This window comes from Lepisma saccharinum, chromosome 3 (genome assembly GCF_977018435.1).
Source record: "Lepisma saccharinum chromosome 3, izLepSacc3.1, whole genome shotgun sequence".
Classification (NCBI taxonomy): Eukaryota; Metazoa; Arthropoda; class Insecta; order Zygentoma; family Lepismatidae; genus Lepisma; species Lepisma saccharinum.
In genome coordinates, this window is record NC_139231.1 from 88,514,129 (window position 1) to 88,533,507 (window position 19,379).

General features: G+C 38.7%; 1 protein-coding gene across 1 annotated transcript in view; it reads right to left on the minus strand.

The window, feature by feature from the left end:
• Window positions 1–4,341: 4,341 nt before the first annotated feature.
• Window positions 4,342–19,379, minus strand: part of LOC145985233 (uncharacterized) — a 66,788-nt gene continuing 51,750 nt past the window's right edge. Inside the window, exons 3-4 of the mRNA XM_083118994.1 lie at window positions 11,305–12,108; window positions 4,342–4,642 (exon numbers count right to left, since the gene is read on the minus strand). Coding sequence (XP_082975120.1) covers window positions 11,812–12,108 — 297 coding nt within the window. The 3' untranslated portion in view covers window positions 4,342–4,642; window positions 11,305–11,811. The remainder of the gene's footprint in view (window positions 4,643–11,304; window positions 12,109–19,379) is intronic.

A 19,379-nucleotide genomic window follows, 5' to 3' on the forward strand; every position in this document is an offset into this window, starting at 1 on the left:
GTGGGCGAAGAATATATAATTTTAGCTCCTTGTCCATCTTCCGGACCGGACTGTGTTTAGAGAAGTAACTGATATGGCAATGCATTAGAACCATTCTTTGTCTCATGTAGTGTTCGAAGTGGAAATTTTTGGTTAAGACTATTTTAGCACTGAGAAATTGCCCGACCCTGTGGCCGAGTGGTGTCGACCTCCGTGGCGAAGTGGTTAGCAGAGCGCGCTACAACGCCAGGGGTTCTGGGTTCGAGTCCCGGGTAAGGCATGGGTATTTGTGTTCGTCCAGTTGATAAGAAACAAAGAAAAATGTAAGAATTGAAAAGTGTAAAAGTGATAAAAAGAGTGAATGGTGGGGGATACCTCCGTGTAGGGGGTATTTCCTTTTTTTTTTAAAAAAAAAAAAGTGGTTAGCACATCGCGCTGCGACGCTAAGGGTCCCGGGTTCGAATCCCGGTCGGGCTTGGTTGTTTGTGAATGTCCATTCATCAATTTCATCATTTCATCACTCATCCCCATCTTCGCAAATTAGCCAAGAGGCACAAAACGCGAAGTAAAATAAACTAAATCAATCAATCAATCAAGCACTGAGAAATAAACTAAATTACATTATTTTTAATTGGCAGTAGGGCTACACTTAAGATTACATGTTTGTTTTATGTGTTTTGATGAATAAATAAATTATTTTTGCAGGCTTGGTGACAGAGGTCAACTTTCTTTCGCCAACCAAGTTCTCTGGTTCGAGTCCTGGTCTGGGCATAGGATATTATTATTTGCGAGTGTTCCTTCATCTATTTCATCTAACCATCACTGATCATCACCGTCATGATTATAACAATTATACTGTCTCCAACATATATTTGAAAATATAAACCACACATTTCCTTCGGCTACAGGAATAGAGGCAAAATATGGCGAAGAATCTAAGTGCAGTTTCTTCATTTTAGAAGAAAAAAAAGTTAGGATCTTGAAGCATAGCAACAATCCTGATATTTCCACTTCAGTGGTGTAAAAATAAAATACGCAGTAGAATTTTGAATATTTTGAAATTATATTTCCTACGTAGGGTTCACAGTTCAGATATTTTTGTAAACAATTACTGTTGCATGCATGCTTGATTGAGCTGGTGTTTTAAGTCCACTTTATGCACAAGAAGGTTAATAGGGAATGGACCTACAGTTTAAAGTGGAATCCGAACCACTATGTGCCTCCACCGAGTATCGAACCCGGGACTCCTTGATTACAAGGCGACGACGCTACAACTACGCCATTGGAGATGCCCAAATTACTGTGACTGAAGTGAAATAATTGTGCGAGACAATTTTAGGCTTTCGTTCTCCAGGAAGTTAAAATATTCCACGGACGCCAATGTATCCTATTCATAACGTATCCTACCTATACCTGCCGCAAAATTACTTTGGTATTGACGCTTGGGAAGCACATGTTGAAATCGGGTCTACCTCACTGCGTGAGTGTGGGTTGCTGGTATGCAAGCCAATCAAAATCATCCCAGTGCTTCACCCAAGACCTGATTACCTAGCAACAGAAAACGTTTATCTCGGTGTTGCCGCTTATCGGGCGATTCTTCCTGCGATCAGATTTCATGTTGTTGGGACAGGACGTGTTGTTTGTTGCGTTGCTGTGATATTTTAACCGGTCCGTTTGTTTAGTGTTTATTGAATTTAGAGTATTCTCTGTTGTATATAGCGTGTTGTTTTAGTGTGTTATTTTTTGTACATAATTTTCTGTGTTCTGCTTGAGTGTGTTGTGAGCTTGTGTGAAGAATGTCAAGCACAGGAGGCAATACTCGAGATGACAATGTACCAACGAGGCCATGCACTAAAAGAAAAAGGAATTCTTCTCAAAGGACAAACGCGGGAGATGGTTTGTTCTGAGCGCAAATAATTTGAGCAAGAGAAAAACAATGGGGGTCCAAATCATTTCTGTAAATAAAGTTCTGGACAGGACTGATGCTGCTTTCGGCGTGTCTAAGAACACTATTGTTACCATAGGGAAAGAAAAATATAATGTGGTAGAAATAAATAAATAAATAAATGCGAGGCTTCAAAATTGGAAACCGCAGGAAATAAGAGGAATATCAGTAAACGCGTGACAAATTTAGATACATTTCAACAAGATGCTTGCTATTCGTCGCCATATTTACTCTTATTATAGGAGGAAAGATCATCCCACTGTTGGCAAACTGCGCGTTTCGTTGAAAGTTTCGGCATTTTTTCAAGGTGGGGAAACATCTTTAAGGACAGTCATAAAATATCTGGGATTCTCATACAAAAAAAAAAATAATGGACGCAAAATAAAGTAAAGTATGGAGGCATATGGGGATGTGGAGGTGCCCGACCCTGTGGCCGAGTGATGTCGACCTCCGTGGCGAAGTGGTTAGCAGAGCGCGCTACAACGCCAGGGGTTCCGGGTACGAGTCCCGGGTAAGGCATGGGTATTTCTGATTGTCTGTCCTGAAAAAGTCCTGAAATAGAAATGTGAATGAAATGATATGAGTGAATGTGATGGGGGAAGCTTCCGCTTAGGGGGCTTTCCTTTTTTTTTTTTAAAAAAAAAAAAAGTGGTTAGCACATCGCGCTGCGACGCCAAGGGTCCCGGGTTCGAATCCCGGTTGGGCTTGGTTGTTTGTGAATGTCCATTCATCAATTTCATCCTTTCATCACTCATCCCCATCTTCGGAAATTAACCAAGAGGCACAAAACGCGAAGTAAAATAAACTAAATCAAATCAAAAAAGGGGATGTGGAGGAAGAGCTCCACACATTTTCGACCTCGACCTAGGCAATATTATGGAGGTGATGTGCTTCACCAACCGCCTTTACCGCAGGTTTGCCCCAGGTACTCACTTGTGCTGAGTCGACTCCGGAGCCGCTCGGGATATTTTGAAAAAGTTCCACAAACCACCGCGGGTCTCACGCGTGAAAGTCAGACGCCCCACCAACTGGACTTTGTGCAATTCAGTTGCGGTATAATATAAGACTTTAACGGCAACTTCGGAAATAAATTATTATTGAAAAGGTAACCTGTAAACAATGCTCGTTTCGTTAATTCGTTCATGTTGTAAGGGAAATGGAAATGAAGAAAGGAAACAATTCATCATTGTTATTCAGTTTTCCTCGAAAAACAACACATTTCATCATTGTTGTTCCTTTTCATAACACGTTTTCCTCGACACAGCGTCAGACGGCTGCACTGCGTACCGTACCGCATGATATGGCAACACCGTGATGCGCGTTCCTTCAGCTGTCAATACCAAACTATTTTCTTTTTTATAAGAGGCAAGTTGTTGCAGTATATGACACTCTGTATGCTCTCTCTTCTCACCAAGTCTTTCATTCGCAACGATTACAAAAATACACAGATATAGTTCTTAAATAAATGAAATTACATTTCGACTGTTTTTTGTATAAACTTCATTTATTTATGTTACTTAAACAAAATACGTCCTCCTCCGTGGCCGTGCGGTCTAAGTTGCTGTGCTTTGAACTTCAATTGCGGGATGGCATGGGTTCGAGTCCACCTGGGTTCAGTCTCTGGGTTTTCGACCTGTGTATTTATTTACTTAATAGAAACACAACAAGCGCATGCCCAATTACAGTGTTCGATATGGGATGACACCATTACATAAACAAGATCATAACTAAGAAAATTAACAAAAAATATTAATGACAATATACATTTTACATTTAATAACAATCGTGATAAGAATATAATTATTAGATTATAGAGACATAGGAAACACAGAGGCAATAGAATAAAAATGACGCTGAACTGTTGGATATAACCTTACAAGCTGAATGTAAACAAAAATTCTATGAACAAAACAAAACATGCAAAAATTCAGTGAATAGATCTTAGAGTTACAATTACATTTAAATAGGTCTATGCTTGTGTTAGTCTTAGAAACTGAATTAAATAACTTGCACATTCTCTTCATGGGTTCAGCTTCAGCCATTTTGGTTCTTCCAAGGGGAATTTGAAAGATGCCAGTTCTGGGCCTTAACATACTGATTGGTACGTAAAAATTTAAATTCGACAGCAGATGAGAAGAATCTACTTTACCATTAATAAATTTGGAGAGGACCGGTGGCCATCCACCATCGTGAGGAAATTGGGGAGCTACGAGTGAGTAGCGTAACCCGGTCATAAAAATCTCCTATAACGGCTGGGGGTTCGACGTGCGGACCCCACGTCACCCCATTACCGGTTGAAGAACTCCACACTTCTAGATAGGATTGTGGGTGGGAGACTGGCAGTCGGAAGATATGCCAAGGCCCTTACAGGACTGTCGAGCTACGGGTTAAACAAAATAAATCAAATAAATCAACTCTCAATTTACAAAATAAATGCTTTATTTACATATAATTTCAATTTTTATGTAAGAAAAATACACTCAACATATCTTTATATACACTGGACATGTTAACATTGAAAAATGTCAATTCCTTGCCACCGTCTTAAACTGCTGTTAAAGGAAAGTAAATACAAGCCCACACGATGAACATTAGCAGAAGAAGGTAGAACGTGATGGCATTTTGTTTGTCCCAACCGAGAAATGTGTTATTCAACTGGGCTATGATATCATTGGGTCTCCCATCGTCATTCTCTGCTGATTTCTGTATTGCTGTCATCTGTTAAGGGAAATTAAAAACAACATTATTATGTAGTACTGAATGCACGTTCTCTCACGATATAATTTTCATTACCTACACTTAGTTTATTGAAATTTTACAGTGCTTACAACTTAATTCACAATAGTCGCAAGTACTACAATAATATTTCATTTTTTAATTAAAATTCGATCAAATCATTAAAAATGCTCTCTATGGGTACTAGGCTCGTAGCCAGAATTTTATTTTGGGGAGCCTCATCAGCACCTGCCATCTAAAGGAAAAAAAGTGAGGGGATAGAAGCCCCGAAGATGAATTTTTCAGTAACATTACAACTTATTATACAAGATTTAATCCTGCTAATGAAGTAAAATTAATCACCCACAATACACTCTTTAAATTAAATATTTGTAAGATTTCTGGGGAGCCCCCTCCCCGAGCACCTGGCTACGCATGATGACACAATAAATTATATTTTTTGGAGGAGAGTCGGGCGCATAAGAACGTTCAGGAACGACCATGGCCACGCTAGTCCTAATGCACGATGAAATTTTGTACAAGAAATATCATACATTTTCCCATAATGTAAATCATTTTTCACATCTAAAAAATAATTTCCAATAATTTGTATTATATTTGTTATTACCATAAACACATATGATATAAACGTTCTTAGCAACAGATTATAATTAACTCCCAATCTAAGAATCACAAGACATTGTATCTACATCTTGCCTGCTTCGTCAAGTTCCCTTACGTATTTGAATATTGTACAGATATTATCGACAAATAAGAATTTGCGAAGAAAGCTTAATGTATAATCTTGCTTTTTTATATATTTCTCAATTGTGATTTTTTTTAGATTATTGTAGTAATTCATGCCAACTTTAGAAATATGGTTAAAATGCAATTCTGGGCATTATTACAGAACGTGTCATGAATGGGGCTCGAATTTTGAAGAAATAAATGTTTTTTCTGCATATAAATATGAACTCTCAACTGACTTGCAAGTTCTGATCATGGTAATTAGAGTCTAAATACCGACTTTTATTTCACACAGTTTTACACAATTTTTATATGTGAATACACATTTCCTCATATATATATATATATATATATATATATATATATATATATATATATATATATATATATATATATATATATATCTAAAGTGCATAAAACTGATTTTGTATAGAAAATGCCGAACAAATTTTATAATTTTGTACAATTTTCTTTTTTTTCTCAAGATTTACAAGACAGAAATCCACTTCGTCTGATATTCTAATTCACCTTAGCATATGGCAGATTGAAATTTATAACAGTGCTCGAAGTGGAAATTCCTAGCTAGGGGGATGCTTCGTCGAGTGTGGGGATAGGAGGTATGTAGAATGCTTGTATGGAGACAGTGCAGTAGCAACTTGCGTTGAGAGTTACAAATAATGTGGGAGAAGGGGCCCTGATTTTCACGGAAACCCTCATGTTTCTATGGCAATTATTACAATGCCCAATGCACTCTTTCGAATCAGTTGGAGAGAGGTTTTACACTGCAGGAATGCGACCGACGAAGCCTTCTGTCTAGCTCATTTCACCTTCACGCGCATATTACAACGCTACAGTACCTTTGCTCGCTCTGCAGTTTACACGTACGCAAATACGCGGGTTGACTAGGCCTGTCGTATCGGGGGGGGGGGGGCATGTAAAGTATAGTAATTGGCGGAGGCAAGAAGTGGAACTCCCTCCTCCCTCAAATTTTCAAGTTTGTTAAAATTTACAAGTTAGGGTACCTGAGCAGCAAAGTAATAAAGAGTAATATTTGCAATTTCGCAAACGTCACGGTCCTGGACGCTATTTTTACGAGATGGAAACTTTTCGAGTCTCTTCCCCCCAAATCTAAGCCTCAGGTTTGGTTCTGGCCTCTTCAAAATTAGGCCCAAGTTTAATTCTGCCCCCCTCAAAATTATGTCCCAAGTTACGCCCATGGCTGTTTATTACAATACTACATCGTAACGGTTATGACTAGAGACAGATGTACCACGTTGGATGATTTATCTGCTTCATCCGTTGCTTGTCACCGACTGGCTTATACCTAAGATCAGTTCGATCTTATCTTCATAAGAATGCCATATAACTGAATGACAGGTCTGTTATTATGAGCAGAATGTAACGCAATTTGAACATTTCGTAATAAGTAGCAATGCAGCCAAACATCAATCAGGAATAGTTTACATGCTATTTCATAATCCCTTTACAGAGAATATAAAATTGACTAAGGGTTGATTTTATAGCGATTAGACGAATACCAGGGAGGAGTAAGAACCAATGGTGTTCAGGTCGGCATCCTAAATTACGAACCTTTCATACATATTATTCTCTATTCAATTATGAAAATTATGATCCTGTTAAAACTACTCCAGAATATTTTTTTCTGGTGACTTTTCTAGTTTCAACATAGACCTCTACTAATGTTGAGAATCAACTCTTACAAAATGAACTTGAAAACACTTTGTATAATTCTCACAGCATTTTTTTATGATGAAAGATAGATTTTCGTGATTTTACTCGATGAACTTGAACTTGGAATTAAAATTTAACATAAAATAGCGTTTTTATAAAAGTGTATAAAAAGCAATAAGTTCAGTTCTTCGATAACATTACAAAAATAAAAAAATATATAAACGCAAGGTGTCATGGGTTCCATCCTCGGTGGAGGCAAATTACAGAGTGGTTCGGAGTCTAAATCATAGACATCCAGTTCCTATTAACCTATGTATATCAAAAGGTAACCAGAGGAATCTTGCAAAGAGTCCCACAAGTTTCTGTCAGGGGAGGGGGTAAGATAATTGTGTGGGGGGGTGTAGAGTTACATTTAGCGCAGGCTTCCGAGGCTAAATGGTGAGCCTAACGCGTTATGCACCCAGAGGTCTAAGGTTAGAACCTTGTGTAATGCATGGGTGCCGCGTTGTACTATAGTGCAGGAGGCCTTAGAAAGAGCGTTTCGCGGGCTAACAGCAGACGTCGCTCGCACACTATTGCCGATACTCTCTTGTCATCTGCTCCTCAGCCGAACAAACAGGCCGAGGTAGCAAGAGGCAGAGGTCATTCACCCTTCCAGAAGGGTGCAGCGAGCTAGCTGTGGCAACCAGGCTCGCTCATTCGCGGACCTGATTGGTTCCCGCAGGCACACCCCCATATTGTCGTCTGCTGTAAGCCCGCGAAGCGATCTTTCTAAGGCCTCCTGCACTATACAAGTTTCTCCCGTCATCCATTTCATAATTTATCTTCGTCGTCCCAGTTAACCCAAGAGGTAGAAAACCGACGTAAATAGCCGCAATATGAAGAAAAGTAGATAAGTACCAAAACGGTCAACTTCGGTTTTTGTATAGACTATAAGGGGTTGGAGAAGCAAATTTAGTGAATGTTGGGGTTAATATGTCTGTGAATTCTATTTAAGTGTTCGATTTAGACTTAGCGAATATTAATGTGTGTGCATTGCTGCATTAGACAGGCCCGTAGCGAGAATTTTATTTCGAAGGGGCTCATCTCTTATCAATAACCGCCATTTAAAGGCGAAAAAGTGAGGAGTATAAGCCCTGAACATGAATTTCTCAGTATATTACAACTTATTAGTTATAAAAGATGTTTAATCTTGATAAAAAGTTAAATTATTACCACTATACACTATTTAAATTAAGATATTTGTAGGATTTTGGGGAGGAGCTTCAGTCCCCCGTGTCCTCTTCCTGGCTACGTGCCTGGCTTTAGAAGATAAGTATATGTTTTTATATGAACCGTATCTATTCATTCATTCTTATTGTAATATCCTTTTCGTATCAGTTGACCGCAGTTCGAGTGCCAGAGATATGTCTGGACGGATTCTAAACAAAGGCTTTTGACATTAAAGTGCATACATGCTCCTTGTCATGGAGGCATGCATGTCATCATTACACGCCGGGTGCAAAGAACGAGTTTTTTTTTCTATAATCGCTGACAACATTAATCTGATATCATATCCGCTGATAAGCTCGGTTTAAACATGACTGCAGTTTGTGAACTTCAGGCAGGCATCATTGTGAAATATATCGCTACATGTATTTCGATATTTGAGTTGTTGTGGTTAATTTTTAGCTAACTTCTTTACTTTAAGAGGGGTAGAGCAACAGTTGAAATACACTTCTTAATTGTATAATCTCATATGCCGATCTTGGGAAACTAGAAATTTGCAGGGGGGAGGGGTTCCCCAAACAAAAAGCGAAACTATCTGCTTTACATTCTTCTTTCCTTTAATCACGATGGAACCTCTTTTATTATCACCATGCACTACAAATATTATAAAGTCTTCCAGCTAGTCAACATGTGACCATTTATAACATACGGTTTACGAAATGTATGAACACGCACAACCACGCGAACACTTAAGAAGCATCTACAAATGTTAACAAGAAACTACTGCAGTGCAGCGAAGCATTGTCTCTTTTAACAATATTTTTTCAAATTTACTTCGAAGTATGGTGTACACTTACCAAACATGTGAACGTGCAGTATGTAACGAAATATATTTTCGTAAATACAGCGAATTGTGTACTGTTATAAAAATACAAAACTACAGTTGAACTAAAATATAACGTTTTCGTCTGAGTAACATTTTGTTTTCACAAGTTATCGTTCCCCATCTATTAATGAAAACATGAATCTTTTACTTTCTTAAGCAAATAAAGACGTAAAATGTCAGTTATATCAGGTAAAATTATACGCAACTCAAGGTGAAGCGAAGAATCGAATACGTAATTTCTTCAATACTTTTGAACAGTTCAGTTCAAGTTGTATATTTTTTTTTACGGAAGAAACAGAACGTCAGACCAATCAATTTTGCACTTGAAAATTTAGAACGGGTTTATTGAAATTGTTTTAAAAGTGTTTTGCATTATGAAATGAATTATTTCACTTCTCTCTCACAGAGAGGCCTAACACGGAGGGATTTTTCGTTCCTGTTTCTATATCGGGAGCAGGCGCTTTACCGCGTGTAAAACCATTGTACACGCTGGCGTATGCATGGGGAAGCTGATGGGGCTACAGCCTTTCCCGAAATTTGGAAAATTTTAAGATGAAACAGAAAATAATTCGGGATAAACCAAGGAAGTTGATGCAAAAAAAAAAACTCCCTTTGAAATTACCATTTTTGTCTTTGAACGACTTTAAAAGAAAGGTTGAAATGGTAATAACGAAATATTTTATAATGTATCCCGCCCCCTAGAACACAACTATGTAATATTTACCTTTATAATTCCAGCCTTCTACAAAAGAAAAGAAAAAAGAAAAAAACCTCCTGCGTCCGTTGGTGATTATACTGTAGAAGTGTTAACTAATATTTTCGTTGAACAATTGGTTTTGAATTGAATAGCTTAAATAGGAAATTAATACCAAGAAAGATGGCGATATATTCTTGTGAAGAAACAGCAGATAATGTTGTTGAGCACCACTCCATCTGGGCAGTTAATACCAAAGTGTTTCCCGCCTTACACCATCGTTACCCTTCAACTATTTGAAAAAAAATGTTCAATGTGGGCTAAAAGTGTCCCAAAAATTCTGAAAAAAAGGCGTAGGAAATATGATAAAATGAATTGCTCCGATTTTTTCATTTTTGTGAAAACGTGGAAGGAATTCTCTGTTTCAAATATCGTATGACAGACTAAATGGAAGTGGCTAAGGGTGAGGGTGAGCCCTCCTAATTTTCCTACACAACTTTTAGAATCAGTTTTATATGTTGTAGAGGCGGAAATAAATGCTGGAAAGAGGTCGAGAAACGGAGGAAGAAAGACAGATAAATAAATGGAAAAAGAAGATTACCACCGAAAAAGAGACAGACAGAACGAAATTCTCTGGTGACACCATTTGATTTGTACAATCAGATGCAAAAATAACATTTCGAAAATTGTCCATTGTTAATTTCGTTCCTTTTTCTTCTTCATTCTATGTGTTTTTATGGAAAGGAATTGTACTTGTGTTGGGGCAGAGGTCCTCTGTTTATTCGTGCTTTTTGTTTCAATTGAACCCCAGGTTGCGGAAAATACAATGAATGAATAAGGTATTGGACGATTTGTCTAGTATTGTACTTGCCGTAGGCAGGGCCTACTACGCCAACTTTTGTATAAGGCGATTCGGAGAACAGTATAAGACACGAAAAGCATACAAGGAAGAGTGAAGTATGTTTAGCTGTCAAGGTAGAAACTTAAGATCTATAGGCCTAAAGAGTATACATGATACAAGTGTTACTTACATCTACTTACGAAACGGCAAGGCATTCTTGGAGCTTTATAGCGTATGCTTTGGGAAGGAAACATTCATTTGATGATGCATTTGGAAGGAAACATTCAATGGTCTTCAAAGTGGGATTTAAAATATTTATTGGCCTGCATGAGTATTTTTTAAGGTTCACTTTATGTTCAGATAGGCTAATCGTGACTGGACATAGAGTTCAAGGTTGAATGGAAACCACTAATTGCCTTTACCGGTGGTCGAAGCCGGGGCCCATTATTTTTGTAGATGTCAAGTAGAAGCAATCAAAATATATGATCATAAGAAACTCCAAAGTATCGTTTTTTAGATCAAAGTACGTTAGACAAAAATGGGGGCTTGACTAAGAACTTCGCTAGTGACGTTTCACAGGTAACCTTTGCTCTTACCTTTTTTCACTGATGAAAAGTTAACTGCCAAAACACTGTTCACTATGCGTAAACTGATCCACAGATGGTTCTCAGTTTCGGCGTCTTCCACGTTAATCGTAGAAGATTAATAAACATCACATATATCTATGAAATCTCCTGATGATAGCGATAAGGGAGGCATTTGATCGATAATCCGAGGCACATTTTGCGCATGCACTGTACATATGTTGCCTTAACACCCCAAATAGTTTCACACTGACGTTATCTTCAATTTACGACACGAAAGACATATTGGTTGTCTGTATCTTAGATGCAACGAAGCGATTCTCTCTCACACACATTCACATTCTTGCGTAACATTTACAATGCAAGTCCTCCAAGTACGAAACTCAAGGCGCGTGTAGTCGGACGACTTGCATTGTCACAATATGACTGCCACTGTACTAAAATTGATGCAGTCCACGCGGTTGTGGATGAAACAATCACAGATCTATAAGCGAGACTTGAACAGCTGGAAATATGGCGTCAGATGACCTCGTACTGGTGGAGAAGTGTGAATACGAGCACCCAGAGAGCTAGGAGCACGAGTATTCCAATGAGGAATATGGATTTTAGCCTGTTCCATGGTCCTTCTTGGATGAGGCGCTTCTCTGGCAGCATCTGGTGGCACGAGGTAGTAGCTGGGGTTTCGGCACTACTGACGCAGGTTCCGTTCTTCACGGTCTCCGTGCTGGTCACCTCGCCCAGTTCGACATTGACATGATGGTTTCGCTGTGGCGAGGAGTTGCAGCCCTTTTCACCCTCAAAGCCATTGTTGTCCATCTGCAATGTAAGAAAAATACATCAGTGTGAATGACAGCTGTAAAAGAGAAGCACATGACAACATTCGCAAAGTTCAGACAATGAAATACTGCTTTTGGGCTTCAGACAATTTACACATTTGGTCTCAATAATTCCCAGATGAAAATACATTTGGTATATCTAGTATCTACATTGTAAAAAGTATGGTGCAAAGTAACACTGAGAATGGTCTTACAAAAATATCAGGTTTGTATAACATTCTCCTTGTTGCAATGCGGAATTGGTGTTGTTGCTACACCATTGACTATCAAACAGCACCAAGTAGAGTGCATTTAAAACCTGATTAGGTGTTGTGTTACATCAATTTTGGTGGCAACTCAGTTGCATATTATTTTAATATGTGAGGACACAAATAAACAAGTATGTCAACAAGAAAAAGTAGATAAATTCTCTTTTAGCCCAAATATACATTTTTGTATGGTATTTGAGGGTATATTACTGAGAATATATTGATGCCCGCTCCTCCCCAATTTTTTCGAGTTGTAGCTGTATTTGCTGCCTTTATGGTACTTTTGGCCAATTGCGACGATGAGAATGAAGGAAACTGGCGAAGGGACACCATCAGAAACGTAATCATGTCTGGGCAGAGTCTCGATGACGAGATCGTCAAAAGACTACCCAGACGGATGTATGTATTTTTGGAAATCAGTTCCATAAGTTGCCAGCTTTTCACCTGCATTGGACGTTTTTCTTATGGAATACTGGACTAAAGGGAGGAGCTATGAACTCCATCTCCTCCCTTCGATTGGGCACTTCTCTGGATTAGTCTAAGACGAATTTCTAACATCAAGACCTGCGTTTACTATTGAGGAAAAGAAAGTAAAAATTGCGAACAACTGTCCCGACCTTGTTACAATATTTACTATTGTGAAGCGTCAACAAGACGACGTTATACACACTTTGGTTCTGTACACCCATATTTAATTGAAATTTACATACATCTGCCTCAAATAAATTTCTGACTCACCTAAGTTTAGTGTAGGCGCAGCAGTTCCTGAGAACGACATATGCTCAAAGCAGGATGGCCACTACACCTTCAAGGTTGCTGAATGCTTACAGCCCAAGGATAACAAGAAATTGAAACGCAGAGCCGACACAATGAACCTCTCAACAGGATTTTCCTGCACGAACAACAAACCTATCTGTTCCCCCAACGCAAATTACTCGATGCAGATTGAAAACAGTAAATATGGGAATGCAGTAGACCTTGTACTTTACCGAAGGTGATGGAGGGAATGGGGGGGGGGGGGTAGATTAATGCCGACCCAGTCGTGTTCAGGTATTTCGTAAGGCGGAATACAACTCCTCTTTGGGTTTAACTTGGCTCCTTGCACCCATGCATGCAATGTTGTTTGCGCATTTGAGGAAACTGGACGAGAGAGGAGGGGGCACATTTTCAGTAGGAGTAAGAGGGAAGAGGTACTGATAAATATAGAATGGGCATGTATAAATGTGAACATTATGTACGCTACAAACACATGCACTGGCGTGTTCTTTCCCTTTCTCCCATTCAACACCACCCCCTCGTTTTGTTTCTATTTCCCTTTTCCCCTCTTTTTATGTTTCTATTTCCCTTTTCCCCTCCCTGTTTTGATATTTATATCTTGTTTTTACATTCAAACACACTCTTTTCCTCTCTTTCTACCTCCTCCCTTCTCCTTTTCCACGTCTCTCTCTCTCTCTTTCTCTCCATGTCTTGCTTCCTTGCCCCTTATTCCCCCGTCTCTCTCCCTCACTCCATCTTTTCCAAATTTTCTCCTAACTGATTTTGTCTTCTGTATTCTCTCTATTCCTTCGTTACTCCCTCTTTTCTCTTTGCCTCTTTTCTGTTCTAGTCATTCACTTAATATCCATTCTACTCATCTCCATAGTTATTCAAAGTAGAAAGCAGTGCGTAAGTATACTAAGTAACACCCAGGAACAGCAAAGTTTATAAAAGGGGAATTTGTGGACATTTTAGCACTCTCATCATGCACACGAAAAATATGCATAAAGATTTGATTGATTTGGTGTTTTAAGTCCACTTTATACACAGTAATGCTAATCGGGACTGTACCTACAGTTAAAGTGGGATCCGAACCACTATGTGCCTCCACCGGGTATCGAACCCAAGACCCCTTGATTGCAAGGCGAAGACGCTACCAACATAAAAACACATGAAAAGCATATTTTTTTAATTGTATTTTTTTATTTATGTAATGTGTTGAAAGGAAGATATGATAAAATCGATGGAGGGATAGGAACAAAGAATATCAATGCCTGCCAAGAACCTTCTGTGACGTTATAGATACTTATTTAAGAAACAATGGAAAATTTCATTGGATTGTACATGACAGTTCGTGACGTGGTGGTTGTATCTGAAGGGTGTTTTTTGAGGGGATAACAATAACATGGGAGAAAATATACCTCGTCCACAACCCCTTATAAAAGTCCCACTGACGTCCATGAGCCCCTACAATGTCCACATTTCCAAGCAGAAGCACACTTGCGAACTTCGTCTCTTTTTCCTCATCTCAATCAGAGCTAACTTGTTGAAACAAGTTACTTCAAAGACATTTATGATCAAACAAAATCACTAAGCTGCAGTTAGTAATTACGAAAAGTAGCTCAATTTGCTTTTCGATGGCGTTTTAGTGGGAGTAACGCGCAAAAATCTTCAATGAACGAATTATGCGGATTAACGCGGTTTAAATTATCATAATACAAGTCATTTCAGAGGAGGCCCATAAAAATATCAATTAATATTCAAGATGTTACCATTTCTGCAAGATATAATTGGCTAAGTTTGCAAGAGAATGGTAAATTCGATACAGCGAGTTAACATATCTGAAGTAAGACAGAGTTTGTATTGTCTATTTTACAATACACAGATAGGCTAATCGTGATTAAATTTACAATTTAAAGTGTGATCCAAACCACTATGTGCTCTCAGCGGGAATCGAAACAGGGACACATTGATGACAATGTGACAGCGTTAACCACTATATTATTGGAGAGGCTCTAAAAAGATGTCGGGTATTAGATGACCATGTTCAGTTGCCAAAGCTGTGTTACAATTTGTTCAAAGTGAAAAACGAAATAATTACTTACGTGCATGTTCGGTCCGGTACTATATTCAAAATCTCTTTAATTCAAGGTTCGCTTGTTTTCCAGTTTTGTGAATGAACTTTGAAACGGCACACAGACAACTTTTTACACGATCCGGACACTTGTCACGCAAGATATATCGTCCAACAAGAGTTGAGGCTTAGTGTGTGCGGGGACAATTTTCCCTTGAGGTCAAAAACATTCTGATAGCGTAAGGCCACTGGCCATAACGGACTTTGTTCTTTAACTCTTAAATGTCTTAACTGGCTGCCACCAGAGCAACAGATCTACTGAGAAATTTCACTCTGTGAAGTTCCTAGATCCCCTTCAAGCTTTCGATACAGAATGTAGACAGGGAACAAGGAGGGAAATAAACAGAGAGAGAGACAGAGAGAGAGAGAGAGAGACAGAGAGAGAGAGAGAGAGATAGAGAGTGAGAGAGACAGAGAGAGAGAGAGAGAGAGAGAGAGAAGGGGGAGAAAGAAAGTGGAATAGAGAAAAAGGGGAAAGAGAGACGTGAAGAGAGAAAACATGGAGAGAAAGGAAGAAATAAAATGAGAAATACAGAGAAAAAGAGAGACTAAAAGAGCGACAGATAGAGACATATTGATACAGATACATAAATATACGTATTTTCAAAATACAAAAGATTAATTTTACTGCCATTGTACAGTACGCAGCAATAAAAATGGGACACCTAGATCCTGCAATACTCGCTTCCCTACATGACCTTATGTGGGTTGCTTAACTCCACGGCGATGAGTGAACTTCAATGGAAAATCTTCAATGGCAAGTTCGGCCACCGAAGTAGAATTAGGCTACATACATAACACCATGCAGTAAAGCAATTACTTCAGGATCTAAGTGTCCCATTTTATTGCCGGTGACTACAAATAAAACGACAGTTAATGCAAATGAACACAAAATAACACACGAACCTCTATCTATCAAATTATATAAAAATAGAAAATCGTGTGAAAGGTTAAAAAAAAATCTAGAAATATTGTAATGCAAGATAATACTTACATTGTAAACACAATTTTTGTAAATAATTATATTGTTTGTTAAACAATATAAACTGTACTAGATTCTCTAAACACAAATACTTATATATGGAGTAATAAATTCTCGAATTCAAATTGAAAGGTCTCTAGAATGTGCATTGATTTTTTCTCCTTTGACACGGTACATGTAAGAGAAGCTCTTTCTCAACATTCTGGTTTTCGATCCAGAAATAAATTTCAAATCGATCTCCAGGACCAGAAGTTCTTACGATCATTCCGTTGCAGCTTGAATTTACTTCCTAGTCTAGCCGAAAGAAAAGTGTAACGTCTTAACTGGATGTGAAAGTCAGATTGAATAGTAAAAAAGAGTGGAAAATGAATAGATTTGCAATTCTCTCACTATCACGATGCACTTGCTAGACAGGTGTTCATTTCCTTATAGAACCTGCTTGTAATGCCTTCGGGTGGGGAGACAACGTGTTATACGCCTTAAAAATGGTGCAGTGAAGGAGAGAAAATCAAGGAGAAAGAGAGAGAGATGGAAATAAAGATACAGAAAAATAAATTTTGAAAAAGTGGGAGGAAGAAAGATGGAAAGGTTGAAGGAAATAGAGAGAATAGAGAAACAGAAAGATAGAGAGAGTAAAATCGACTACAATAGAACAACCCAACATATTCTTTACTGCATAAAATATTTGAAAATCTGAATCAATTTGTCTTTGACAACAAAAGTACTTTCTTCGCATTTGGAAATTGAGAAATTCCATTCTGAACATTTCAAACATCACTTTCTCACGTGCCATATTCTAAAATTAAATTTCGTATGCTATTCTTGACGTTTCTCCGTTTTCATTGCAAGACAGGATATTTAGCGGTCTCCAAAAGTAACCATTTCTGGATTCCGGGAATGTGGGATCACTTTATCAATTTCATCTAATCTTAGCGATCAGACTAAAGAGGCAGAAAAGGGACATAAAATATCAAAAATATCAATATTCGGTGACGTCGTCATCGAGTGTGCGAGGGTGGGCTAGGCTGAGAAATTTTAAGATTCATTTACCGTAAAAGCAACACACACACTCACAGAAATACAGAGAGAGAGAGAGAGAGAGAGAGAGAGAGAGAGAGAGAGAGAGAGAGAGAGAGAGAAGAAAGAAGAAAACGAGAAACAAGAACAAAAATAGGGCAGACAAGAAAGACAGGAAACAAGAAGGAAAAAGAAGACAGGAGAAATGAAGAAGGATAGAGAGAGGGAGATTAAGAAATACCAGAAGAAGAGGACAAAGAGAGAGTGAAACAGAAAAACAGAAACGGAATAAGAGAGAGAATGAGAGAGCAGAGAAATAAAGATGCACAGAAAAGTTAAATACGTAGAAAAAGGGAAAAGAAAGAGAGTAGGAAGGGGAAAGTGAGTAGAAGTGCCACACACGTAAATTTGCCGTTGCGTAGAAACGAATTTTCGTTTCGTCTCCCTCTCTCTTAGCATCACGTGTTCTACCCTGCTCGAAAACCTTCGCTATTGTTGCCATATTGTCATTCCATTCCTGGACACACTCGCGCAAACTTCATTGAAAACAATTGAACAGCGCTCCAGCTCGCGGTTCCCACCGGTCAGCAGGGACGGCAATGTGGCAATATAGCACGGCGTAGTCGTTGCTTCTTTTATGCAGTGCATGTTCATTGGCTAGCTAGTAACTAGTGTTGCCAACTGTAATAATGAAGCACTATTTCTGTCACGGAAGGGGAAAGCAGGTAAAGTGGCGGTGAGTTTTGTTGGATTGGAAGCACCATATTTTTATTTTATACTAAGTATTTGACCGGTTTGACGTTGTGTGCGTGTATTGCGTGTGTGTATGTAAAAGTGTGTGTTTGCTAATGAACGTTAAATTCCATAATGCCTCCAGTTCTGTCGAAGTTGAAATCAAAAACCTTGCATAGCCAAGCTCGGGAAATTCTAAGCAATTCAACTCTGGCTGCGGCAGGTGTTCTTGTAGAAATTGCATAGAGGAGGCTGTCATTTTTGCTGCTTAATGCGATACATATTGTTTTCTTTGTTAAAATTGCTATGCTTTGATGGGTGACCAAGTTCATAGCAGGGCCGGCGGAAGGGGAGGGCGAACCGAACGGCAAAATTTGAAGAGAAGAAAAAAATAAGCCTATTGAAAACTGTGATCGAGCGAGATATTCTTTTGCGCTGAATAGTATTGAAATAGCATAAGAAGTCTCATTATTTATTTTATATTTGATGTTTTAGTTAGGAATATATTGATTTTCAATTTTCCGTTGCTGCGTAATGACCGGGGGGGGGGGGGTCGAAATAGAGCGGCATCTACTGCCACCTCCCAGGGAGGCAAAATGACTAGCGCCGGCCCTGGTTCATAACAAAAGAAAAAGCCGCGCAGCTTATCATCTAGTGGCAGTATATGTACTTGTTATTGTTGTCGAAGCCGGCATCCTTTGTAAATGTACAACAAAGGCAACCGACTGTCACAGATCTCAGAGAGGAAATAATAATACTGTTTGAGGAGGAGTGTTATGGTGCAATTGTAGCGGTTTAACACGTTGGCATGTTATTATCTGCCGTTGCAGTTCCATACCAGTGTATACGGGTTTTGGGAGTGAAAAGTTAGAACGCCACCAGTGCATTAATGCAATGAAAAATAATATATACGTATATATTTTTTTTATTTTGTTTGAAATCACTCAAATAAGGAATCGTATGAAGAAGTCTTCTTTGCAGAATTTTTGGTAATTGTACTTATGTGTTAGTTCATATTTTGCGAATTTTTAGTCCATATGTATGTAGCTACATACAAAGCCACTTGTTAGTACATATTAATCCTAGTCCTGGTATAATGCATGACGTTTAAAACTCAACGTTAGATAGACCTGAATTCTCTAATTTTATTGTTGTACGTAACAGCTGTGCATCGGCGCACCGCAGCGATTTTTCTATCTGCTCCATTAGCAACACTGCTTCTTTAGTTCTGTCGCGCATTGCACGGCAGAATTATCTGCGCTGGACTTCTAGCGATCATGACCGCCTAAACAGAATCTACCTGAAAATATTTCAGTACTCATTGCACTTTAATTCACAAATCAGGTAAAGCATCCAACATGGAAAGGGTCAAAGCGAACGAC